This window comes from Atta cephalotes, assembly GCF_000143395.1.
Source record: "Atta cephalotes unplaced genomic scaffold scaffold00075, whole genome shotgun sequence".
Classification (NCBI taxonomy): Eukaryota; Metazoa; Arthropoda; class Insecta; order Hymenoptera; family Formicidae; genus Atta; species Atta cephalotes.
In genome coordinates, this window is record NW_012130139.1 from 529,145 (window position 1) to 540,917 (window position 11,773).

An 11,773-nucleotide genomic window follows, 5' to 3' on the forward strand; every position below is an offset into this window, starting at 1 on the left:
CTCTCTCTCGAGCAGGGACGTGTGAAGATAGCATTAATAATTAGTCGGATAGAAGTTAGCGGGCGAATATATATAGCTGTTATTATGTATGATATCTTTTTTCTGAGGAGGAGGTTTGCATTTTGTTAATGGAATTCAATAAACTGCACATAAGCAGTGCATCGAACGGGTTTTGTGAAAATCTTGTATAGAAAAGGAGTCTCATTTCACGACTTTGATTACATTTAATAAATATATTGCCACGTGACAATAATTTCTTTCAACAAAATTAAAAACCATTAAAAATATCGCATGTATATGTACATTTTGAAAATTATAGATAATGATACATAGCACGCTGTATCATGTGATATAGTTTTGACAGACAAATACAACGATCTTGTGTTCATTTATTTTAATTGAATCGATAAACAAAGTAATTTGCAGATTAACCGATAGGCATGAGGCACGAATATCTAGACACGATATGCCTGATTGAAAATTTCTAGTACCTCTAGATTCCGGAAGTTGCTGAGGCATTTAATGAATCCTACGACAAAGCACAGGGAGCGTGGGAGACACAAAAAGAAAGAGAAAGAGGAGAGTTGGGTGTTTGCTTGCTAGGAAGAGTGCTCGATCGCGTGAAAGGTCTAATTCGTGAGGATGGATTTCAACGTGAAGAAGCTGGTGAAGGATGCGGGAGCCGCTCTAAGCAGGGTTGTGCAGGTGGGAAAATCCTCCTTTTTTTTCTCCGTTCTATCCGGAGAAAGTCTGGGATCCGCGTCGAGGAAACACGACGTCAAACGCATTTCGAATCCGTTTTCGGCGTTTGTCACCGTTGACATTCAACGTCCAAAAGCGATGATTGAACGCGTTTGCACGTCATTGGACGGCTTCTTTGGCCGCTCCTCGTTCTCGTCGAACTGGAGTCCATGTCCAATATCATCTCGTTTAACCTAGATCCTGGTCTTGTCTCGACGTGTAACGTCGTCAGTCGATACCAATGACGCTACTCTTTAATCAAATGAAAACGCGTCATCTTCCTCTGATGCTATATTAGCATCGCAATAATGACGCGGACTTTGAATGCGAATCGTAAAATCATATTTGTTCATTGGCAACTATATTTTAAGAGCATTAGAAATACTATATATTGAGAACGTTGCTATATATTAGAAACGTTAGAAATTGCCAAGAAAATTTAAGATTATTATGTTTGCTCTCTCACATCTCTCAGATGACAGAAGAGACACTGGGTACTTCAGAAAAAACTGAATTAGATGCGCATTTGGAACACCTAGCAGAAAGAGGAAATGCCACCAAAACATGGACGGAAAAGATACTGCGGAATATGGAAGCTGTGCTTACTCCAAATCCTGGTATTCAATTTGAATTAATTAGATTTGAATTTTGATAAAAAATCGATTGTCAATCCTTTAACATTATTTAATAGAATCTTCTATATGTATATTTCATCATTAATTCTAAAATGATATATTTTGCAGGTAATAGGATTGAAGATTTTTTTTATGAAAAAATTGATAAGAGGAGACCTAATAGGTTGAGTAATTTGGAATATGTAGGCACTGATATGATAGAAGCTGGAAATGACTTTGGTCCAGGGATAGCTTATGGTTAATGTCAAATATATTCTCACAAATATACACATATATGATGGAAGAGAACTTGATGTAAGATTTGATTTTAGGTAGCGCATTAATAAAAGTCGGCCAATGCCAGCAGAGATTGGGACAGATCGAAAGGGACTTTATAGGAACTGCCGCCAATTGTTACATACAGCCGTTGAGGAAGTTCTTGGATGGAGAAATGAAAACCGTCAGCAAAGAAATGGCGATATTGGAAACCAAAAGGTAAAAATCACTTATCCCTATTGTATATACTAAAAGTCTTAATAATTAATCATGTTAAATGATTTTAATATAGATTGGACTTGGATGCATGTAAAAATAGAGTAAGGAAAGCGAGGAGCATGCTGGGTCAACAGAGTGTAAGTATCGTTAATTGTCAATATCATTTAAAAATTGTTCTATACGTTTACGATGTGTTTTGTCCTCCATACTGCTGCGATTTATAGGAGTCCGGCATATCACCCGAAGTATTGCTTGATCAGGTATTAATGCAATCGATAGTTTCGCTTGTTTTCTCAATTCAGAGAAATCCAAATCCAATGCGATCGCATTAAAGATTTTTATGGCTACCATTTAGAAATATGTATTAAATTTTATAGATATTAAAGTGCTAATGTTCTTGTTACGTTTTACACATTATCATAATAGTCTCATAATCTGTATACACATAAAAGCAAAAAAACATGGTAGTAACAATTGTTGAATCGACACATGTGAAGCGACACATAATCTTTCTTATGATATGGATCAATAATTATGGATAGCTACGTCTCATAGCTACAATCATTTTAGTTTCCTGACTTCATCTTGGATAGCAGATACTAAAATATATATATACAGAAAACAATAAATAAAATGTATATATTGCTCACTCAGGCAGAGAGGGAGTTAAGGGTAGCGCAATCAGAGTTTGATCGACAAGCAGAAATCGTGAAATTGCTGCTGGAAGGTGTCTCAAGCTCACAGGCCGGACATTTGCGATGCTTACACGAATTTGTAGAAGCGCAAGCACGTCATTACGCGCAATGCCACGCCGTCATGCAAGACCTACAGCGTGACCTTGCCGGGTAAGTTGATTGCTTTTACCACTTTTTGGCTTTCTTTTTTCTTTTAAAAATATTCTATCTATCTACTCTATTCAACCTGTATTTGGCACGTTATTGTCCTCGTGCAGCGTATTGTTATTGCAACATTTCTGTACAGCTATCCTACTTTATGGTGATCCGAGTGAGTAATGTTTGACAAACCTTGAATGTTAATGAGTATGTTTAGATATCGATTCGTAAACTCCGCTTCTCCTTATAGCAATCGCGGGCATAGATTTGGACAAAAAGATACGATGAAATTTTTCATGATAAAAATGTCTCACTGCACAAAAGATGTAATTTTGATGGTTTGACGAACATTACCTGTTATAGCTGGTTTCAACAACATTAATTAATTTTAACCTTTAATCGACTGACAGTAGAATTGAGGTTTTAAGATTGTTTGACCTCGGTGAAACCGTTGTGTGATCAATTATACCAGATCTAATGCCGACATGATTTAATTGCTTCTATATCAGCATCCTGTCCTGAATATTGTAACAATCGCTATAGTAATAGATGTAAATTATTTTTTTATTATCTATTTAATTACTCCTTGCTTCCTCGGCCTTCGTACAATCTGTTGGAGCGTGTTCTCTCCCGCTACTTTCTATCTCTGCTTGCACGATTGGTAATTGCAGGGCGCGTCAACCGAGCCCTTTGCTGAGAGTCAACAGCGAGGAAGTGATCGAGCTAAATCCTTCGCCCACTCTCTCTCAAAATTCGTCCGTAACTGCCGGATCTACCGCTTACGTTACCGCCACATTCGACACTGATACCAGTAAAATTTAGTTTTCAACTCTTCGAATATTGACGAGTCATTACAAATTTCGAATCCAGTTGGCAATTCAATTAACGGATCTACATTACTTATCACGCAATTTTCCCACTTTAGCGACGTTCGTTCAAGTTATTACACGTACACGTACACGTTAAAAAGCTTGATTTCGATTGTCGCTGCAGACTTGTTCCCTATCAATAAATACTCTATAATGTTGTATAATTGTACATGCAATTGTATATTTAGATAAATAGGACGGATAAAATATCTTTCTCGATAAATTTCTTTGTGAACGATTTACGGCGATCAGTGCGGTTTACATACCTTATCTTCATCTTCTTCTATACTACTACCTCTTATTATTCTTGTATTACCTTTCAAAAACAATTGCTTTAGATCGCCGTAACTCGGCCGAGAATGGCCATAATGGCATCAAAGAGAAATTAATTCTGATGCGCCATGTAACTAAACAACGACATAAATGTAGACACATATCACGCTTTTCTTGTTTTTATACTAGAATGTTGATAATCTGCCTGTATTATGTACTGCGGGGGAAAGAATAAATTTTTCCATTCTTTCCAAGATATCGGAGAATATCGGGGTGAACCATGTAACAATAATGCATGTAATTGAACCAGTAGAATTGAAAACACACATGCCCGCAAAAGAACAAACTAATTTGCCGAATAAAAAATGTCTTTAATGCAAAATTCGATCTTTTTAAATTGCATGCATACTGATCCAATTCATCACAATCAAATATTTATTATTTCGCTCAATGTCAAGTAACGATGTAGAGTGGTGAGTGTGTGCCTGATTATAAACGTGAAACGATATTTCAATATATTCACGTTGTATGGCAGTGTATGATCCTCGTAAAAAGTCGCTTATAAGTTCAGTTGTGTCTCCTACCCTAATGTTTTCCTCGTACACGAGTTTATATTATAAATAAGATTATAGCACTATAAATTCACTTATCGTTTACCTACCCAGCCTATCTGGGGGTCCCTATTACACCACCCCACCAGCCACCACCAACGCACTAGCCGAGAATGATCAGGACAGAGCAAGAGTGTTGTGCAATTACGACGCGAGGGATCCTAGTGAACTAAGCGTCATGCAGGATGAGGTAACGAAGTTTGTGATTTAGGTACTCAACAGCATGTTTGGCGATGTCTCGAACGAAGGGCATGAATCTGTAGTCGGATTAAGTTACGGTATTGTAAGGTCACCTACTTATAGTCTTTTTTTTAATCACTGTATAAATATGTATTGTAGAGAGATTTTCTTTTGTATTTCCTTCGGACCATCGTGTAAGACTCGTTTTAGGCTTAAATCTTTCGGGACTGTCGCCGATTTTCGATTCTCCTAAACTCTGAGGAAAAAATTTATTCTCGACGCGTCCCCGTCCCGAAAGGATTAAGATACTGTCCCGAGATGTTGAACTTCTCTTAATACGCGTTATAGAGTTAAATATTTGTTATTATAAGTACACATTTCAAATCGCGAGACGCTCATATATATATATTAACTTGCATAACTTTAAGAGCTCTCTGTTATACTCTGTTAATACTAACAACATTGTACTGATGCATTTATTTTCAAGTAGCTAATAATGTTGTTAACTTGCAAGATATTAGATATTATTCTCGAAAGAAAGCTTGAAAAATTCGTATTCTCGTGTATTGTCAGAAAAATAAAAAATGCCGAAACTTACTATATTACTCCTGCAATGCATTAATATCAATACAAAAACAATTGGGAAAATCATTTTTGGATACACAATAAAACGGAAAATAAGGACAGTGATAACTTTTAGCAATATTAATAATACATAATTTGTTTTGCAAAGTTTCGAGAATATCTAAATATGAATTCAACAATCCTTTAAAAAAATAATTTCTATCGATATTCTTACGAATTGCAAAATATAATACGAAATATCGATTAATCAAGTAATTCATCTTAAAAAAAAAAAAAAACTATCTTCATAAGATTAGCAGTTATATCTGTATCCTAATTGTACACATTGATTTGTGCATGCTAGACATATATTGTAATTTTCAATTAGTTTGAATTTACGTGCGCTTTGTTACATTTTTTTTTTAATCAATGTGTCGTTAATATCACATATTAGTTTCACGTTTTCTCTGCTATAGATTTGTAAGATAACAAGAATACAGGACACATCGCGAACGTCTAGAATCATAAACGTACTCGTGCGTGACGAGTTATTGTATATTTATTCAAATTTCATTTGTTGTGCATGTTCAAGAAATGCCTATCGTTTTACTTTGTTACGAGCATTTTATTTATTGTGTCACGACTATCGTATTTTTCATGTATTGTTTTGTACGCTTATTTCGATGTGTATCTATAGTGACGCTATATATAATGCGTGCCTGTATATTATAATCAATACGATGTATTAATTAGATTGTGTATAAAGTTATACTTAATAAATTGAATATCCTGAGAAAAAGAAAGACAGGAGGTATATATGTGTTTTTTCTAGGTAATCGGTATTTACAAAATTCCCGACGACGATGATTACTTCATGGGAATTAGAGGCAATCAACAAGGAAAGGTGCCCAAAGTATACGTGGAAACACTTATAATACATCGTTAATGCACTTAGAAGCTATCGTCTATTGTCAATTGCATTTAGAGTCAATTTAGCGCACTGCTCTCTCGCGAAGTTTTATTTTCAGCTTGAATTAGTCGAAATAATGGCTATCTTACTTGGCTTGAAAAGTGATTCGTTATTTCAGGACCAAGAGATTAATCCCAATTTAATTAAATAAATCACTAATCTATGACTAAAGCATACAACACGATGGAATTATTCTTGTATTCAACACTTGTGCCTCTTGACCGTTATGGTTTTTCTTTTCACAATTGACCAAGTGGTCGAAAAAAAACATTTATCGTTTAAAGATTTATTATTAATAGTACATAATATATATATATAAAAGTTTACTTCTTTTTCGACACACCGACCGTGCGTCCACGACGACCTGTAGTCTTGGTGTGCTGACCACGTACACGGAGACCCCAGTAGTGACGCAGCCCTCTGTGAGCACGGATTTTCTTCATCCTTTCCAAGTCCTCACGGAGCTTAGAGTCTAAGTTGGCACTCGTGAGCTGCAAAATAATACAAAGTTTTCAAGATATCTTGTGACTACTAACAATTACATAAGATTACATGTATATAATTTGATCTCTGTTGCACTCATACTTGTTATTCGATATAGTAAGGAATACTATAAAGCAATAAAAATGTACAGCAGTGCAGTTGCTATTGCACAATCTACCAGCTGAAAGTACAATGAACATATGCACGATCAGTCGTGAATTTGTGCAATGGAATTTTCACGATGTATCACAATAATAGATAAATGATTGTTATCCAAGTCATCATTATATCTTTATGTCAGTCGAATTTCAATAAATTATTTGGATCTAAAATTCCATGTTCGAGAAACTTTTCTCTAAATGTATGATTTTATATTTTTCAACAATAAAGCATGTGTTTCAGAATGTGATTCTTTTTTTTTTTTTTTTTTTTTAAAGAAACAGATGCATACCTGTGAGTACTTTCCATCAACGATGTCCTTCTGTCTGTTGAGGAACCAATCAGGAATTTTGTATTGCCTGGGATTAGCCATAATGGTGACAATTTTTTCAACCTAAAAGCATTTTGGATACGTCAGTATTTTTAGGATGTTTCATAAATGTAGAACGGCTAAATTTACTTCTTCCTCCGAGCATTCTCCAGCTCGTTTGTCCAAGTCAATGTCTGCTTTCTTCAAGACGATGTTGGCATAACGCCGACCAACACCTTTGATCGCGGTCATAGCAAACATGACTTTCCTGTTGCCGTCGATGTTCGTGCCCATGACACGAAGAATGTGCTGGAACTTCTCAGGAATCACGAGCGACTGGAAAACAAGAGCATGATTATGTATACACGCGAAACTAACCTCAATCACGAGGCGCGACAAATCGCGAACAGTTAAATGAATTTTTGACCGCTGAATGGAAATCGTCGAATCTTTGCGATCATCGCGAAATATCATGAAGCACGCTCAACAAACAAAAAACTTGAATTCGCGAAATAAGCCCGCCACATAACCTCAAAACGTCGGTTGATCGTTTTTTTCGCGACATTCGTTAAAATATTTCGAAGATAAATTCAGAAACGACAAATTTATCATCTTATTTGAGTGTTTGATGCGTATCACACAAGATTTCTTCGAAAAAAATTGGATTTCAGAAGGAATTCGCATGACACTCACCATCTTGCCGTAAAACTTGACACCGAAAGACGGAAATAAGATAGGAATGGAGATTCATAAAACCGGAAACGACCGCCATGTTAGAGCTCCAAGCTTTATATATCGATTGAAAATGACTAGAGAGGTTTCTCTCTGATTGGACGCGTTTTTTCGACGGCGTGATGCCGTCGAAAAATCTCTCGTACACTACCGCCAGTACATCCATTTTCAGTTTAGGAACTACGTGACTACATACATTTTCTGACACTATCGATAAAAATCGTATCTTCGAAAGTAGATGCGGTTCATCTTTGTAGTAAATCCTCGGAACAGAAGCGTACCGACTATCCATAAGAGGGACAATTTAATGGTTTTGAACGAAAAAATTTCTTAAAGCACTGACAAGATAAATTTTATTCAGATGCTTTAATACAGCCAGTGATAATAATAATTCTTTAAATTTATATCTTCGTAACTTATCGATAATAAAAAAATGTACCTAGGGTCGGTAAACTTGGTATCTCATATATCGATTAGCAAAATTTACTTAGCTTATAAGTTATTAAGTTAACTAAAGATGTCGCCACCAATTGAAAGTATGGCCGATATGCATTAGTGTTTCTATATAGTGGAGCTAGTAATATCTTAAGATTCTCAACTATAATAATTAATATCTTAACGCTAATACAGCTTTCTAATGTGAATTATAGATTCGTCCAGCTTTTTTTATATTTCGCATCGATAATAACAACATGAAGTTGTATATCATATGTGAGTTGCAATTTTAACATTTTGGAACTATAATTCATATACTTCTTAGCTTTTGGATAACATATGAAAATTTTTCTCAGAATTTCTCTATAATTTTATAAGTTTCTCACATTTTTTATACGAATTGAAACATTTCTCAGAAAATCTACATCTTTTCTCAGAATTTTTCATATATGTTAATTATGAAATATAGTAAGATCTTTAAGATCTTTTTTTGTAAGTATAATTTTTGATGAAATGTTACAAATCTAAAAAATTAAAAAATACTTTTTAAAAATTATAGGATGAGAAATTTCAGAATATTTCAGAATTCACTTGTATGAAAAGTTCTGAGAAAAGATGTAAACTTTCCGAATATTTCTGAGTATTTCTGAAAAATGTTCCAATTTGTATAAAAATTATAAGAAAAATTTTCATCATGGCAAATATAATAGCTTGAAATAAGAAGTCAATTTACAGTAGTATATGCTTATGTATATACTTATATATGCATATGTATATGTATTATAGTGATGTGTCGATATCTTATAGATTGTATGTATGTATTATAAATTGTATGTATATAAGTCACATATTTAATCGATAAACAATGATTTTGAATTATCACCCTAATATCCTACTTTTAGGCCGATATTCATAATCAGATCTTATATTCAAGACTGTCTTAAGTACGATCTTAAGAAGTCGTGACAAATGCTTCGACTGATCACAATTAGAAAAAAGAATTTTAACTAATTAACCAATCAACGAATACTTCAAAATAGTGTATAGCCTCTCAAATAAACTGTACCACCATTCTGTTCTGAGAGGCATGCTACGCACAAAAGACACTTTACGAGATTTTATATCCGAGAGAACTGAGGATAAAGTTTCGCAGCGGAAGAATAGGAGGAGAAAAGACAGAGTCTGCCTTTCTGTGGGGTCGTAAAGCGGGGAGAATGTCGTCTTTAAAATGGCGTGACAGGTCTGTGATGACTTCCAACGAGCCCGTCCAATGGCAATGACGCAAACGAAGAAAAAAAATAATTCCAAGAACATTAGAAAAAATTACCATGCTGTTTGAATAATGAAATTCCGGTCGATGTTAGAGCGAAAGAGAATACGCAAAAAATTGATTTAGTCTCGCTATATTAAAAAAAATACCCAGAAATGATTCTTATGCCTGAATTGATGTCAATACGATATAATATCGATGACTTCAATGTTAATTAAATGTCGGTTCGACATCTAATTTTAATGGTCATTTCTCACTGAGATCAGACATTTATTGCCGTTGTGATTGCCGATCATAAACTTAGATTACATTCCATAACGTTCTCTCCGAGGAAAATTTTACTAGATATACTATAATATAATATACGTTACGTGTACCATTATTTCGAGTAAAATTTTCTTTGGAGAAGACGAATGTAGAATATGTCCATATTAATATCTATATAATGGACGTTTTTTTAGTAAGAACACAATGTAATTAACATAGTGAATCATTACATATTGTTTTTATCAACGTTAAACAAGGATGAAATGATTCACTGTATCTTTACTGAAAATACCTTGAATTGTGTTGTCGATGCCACGACTATCTGATAACTTAACACGTAATATTTTTTTGTAAATAAGTTGTAATTATTTATAGGCATAAGAGAGCCCATCTATTTACTTGATAAAATCTTTCTCTTTTTTTTTTTTTGAATTATATTTGGCATGCCGATTCGGATCAAAGTCATAAATCGCAAGGTATAGATACTTTATCTTTCATTTAAAAAAAAATCTTTCTCGAGCAGAAATACAAAAAGAAAAATGAAAGTTGAAGCAAACGGATCTATGATTGAATGTTGTCGTCATTTTATTTTAGTCAAGTCAAAGAAGCGAAAGATGCATATACGCATATATACGACACGTATTGTAGACGTGGCGTAAAAATTCCACGCAGGAATCTAATATTAACAGCCAGCTCGATTCTACGGATACGCCAACGAGGTTGCCGGTGCGAAATGAAATTTGTCTCGGTGTGCTGTCGATGGAGTTTCGATAACTCGATAAAAATCCGGCGAGCGGAAAAGCAATCGTTTCGCCACGCAAAACTCTTTCTCCCTCGCTCTTTGTTCCTCTTTCTCTTTCCCTCCCTTCCCCCATCTCTCGATTTCTCCCTCGCTCGTTTCCCCTTCTAATCTTGACTGCAAGGGTCAAAGGTTAGTCGGTCGGGCAAAGGTAACAAAGGTAGCAAAGTGGCGAATCGAGGTGGTGAATCGAGAAACGAGTCGAAACGAGCGTTCGGAGAGTAAATCGCCATAGGGTGGGAGGCAGTAGGGATGTTCGCCAAGTTCCCGTGCATGATCCCCCTTTGATCCGTTTTACTACGGTCGTTCCCTCGGATTAAGCCGGAATAAGAAAGAATTCGCGAGTTTCGTTCTAACATAATTTATCCAGTCACCGTGTGGCACATCTCGTGTCGATTTTAAAGCAGAATCTTCGGGAAATCTCACCACGGAGCAATCACGAACGCACTCATCCAGAGAAAAATTTCTTCGATTCAAACAAAATTTGTTTTATAATTATTTGTTATATAAAAAAAATTTTGCAATAATTGCTATTACGGATGAATAAAAATTTCTGTGAGATTTAAATAATTTATTTCTTGAAATCAGGTGAATTTTCATTTTCCTCAAAAGAAAATGAAAATTCACTTGATATTTTCGCTTCAATTTAAAAAAATATCAACGAAAGAAACAATTTGTTCGATTTAAACATAACTTTTCTCTGCTGGCCGCTGAACAATACCATTCCGAGATCGAGAGATATCGCCATTCACAACGCTTCTGCCATGATTTTCCATTAGTCGACGATCGGAGAGACCGCGCGTTCGAATATTTAGAGTTTTAGGAATTCAGTTCTCACTCGGACACTATTCGCGTGGTTGTAGCGAAGACAATCCGCGTTGATTAAAACAAGAGATAGGTACGCGACGAGAACGGGGTCGCGCCTCGCGATAAATTTGCCGCGGAATTCATAAAGCATCGTTAACGTCGCTTTCGGCGGATGCGAATGTGCACGACGAAAATAGTTCATGTTTTCTCTCTCTCTCTCCTCCCCCCCTCCTCTCTCTCTCTCTCTCTCTCTCTACTACTACTACTACTACTACTACTACTAACGTAACGTAAACGTAACGTAACGAACGTAAGTACGTACGTAACGTACGTACGTACGTACGTAGACGTACGTACGTAC

General features: G+C 35.4%; 2 protein-coding genes across 3 annotated transcripts; one reads left to right on the top strand and one right to left on the bottom strand.

Moving 5' to 3' along the window:
- The first annotated feature begins 642 nt into the window (after positions 1 to 642).
- Positions 643 to 6,126, top strand: LOC105624253 (endophilin-B1). The gene is made up of 9 exons (XM_012205611.1): positions 643 to 705; positions 1,217 to 1,358; positions 1,485 to 1,613; positions 1,688 to 1,850; positions 1,924 to 1,987; positions 2,075 to 2,110; positions 2,505 to 2,695; positions 4,491 to 4,626; positions 6,013 to 6,126. The coding sequence occupies exons 1-9, from the start codon at positions 643 to 645 to the stop codon at positions 6,124 to 6,126; spliced, it is 1,038 nt and encodes a 345-aa protein (XP_012061001.1).
- Positions 6,127 to 6,420: 294 nt separating this feature from the next.
- On the bottom strand, positions 6,421 to 7,816 carry LOC105624254 (40S ribosomal protein S18). 2 transcript variants are annotated; one of them, XM_012205613.1, is made up of 4 exons: positions 7,796 to 7,816; positions 7,253 to 7,438; positions 7,085 to 7,186; positions 6,421 to 6,641 (listed from the first exon to the last, which is right to left on the bottom strand). In XM_012205613.1, exons 1-4 carry the CDS (start codon positions 7,796 to 7,798, stop codon positions 6,474 to 6,476), a joined length of 459 nt encoding a protein of 152 aa, XP_012061003.1. In that variant the 5' UTR covers positions 7,799 to 7,816; the 3' UTR covers positions 6,421 to 6,473. The 2 variants fall into 2 exon arrangements, with proteins under 2 accessions (XP_012061003.1, XP_012061002.1); XM_012205612.1 differs by having other exon boundaries at positions 7,253 to 7,807.
- Between the last annotated feature and the right edge of the window lie 3,957 nt (positions 7,817 to 11,773).

Excerpts from the sequence above, each read along its gene's own strand:
- LOC105624253 (XM_012205611.1), top strand. The coding sequence starts at position 643 with ATGGATTTCAACGTGAAGAAGCTGGTGAAGGATGCGGGAGCCGCTCTA. Across the intron at positions 1,851-1,923 it reads GCGATATTGGAAACCAAAAG|ATTGGACTTGGATGCATGTA; the intron begins GTAAAAATCACT and ends ATTTTAATATAG. Across the intron at positions 2,696-4,490 it reads CTACAGCGTGACCTTGCCGG|CCTATCTGGGGGTCCCTATT; the intron begins GTAAGTTGATTG and ends TTACCTACCCAG.
- LOC105624254 (XM_012205612.1), bottom strand. The coding sequence starts at position 7,576 with ATGATATTTCGCGATGATCGCAAAGATTCGACGATTTCCATTCAGCGG. Across the intron at positions 7,187-7,252 it reads GAGAATGCTCGGAGGAAGAA|GTTGAAAAAATTGTCACCAT; the intron begins GTAAATTTAGCC and ends AAATGCTTTTAG. Across the intron at positions 6,642-7,084 it reads TTGATGGAAAGTACTCACAG|CTCACGAGTGCCAACTTAGA; the intron begins GTATGCATCTGT and ends ATTATTTTGCAG.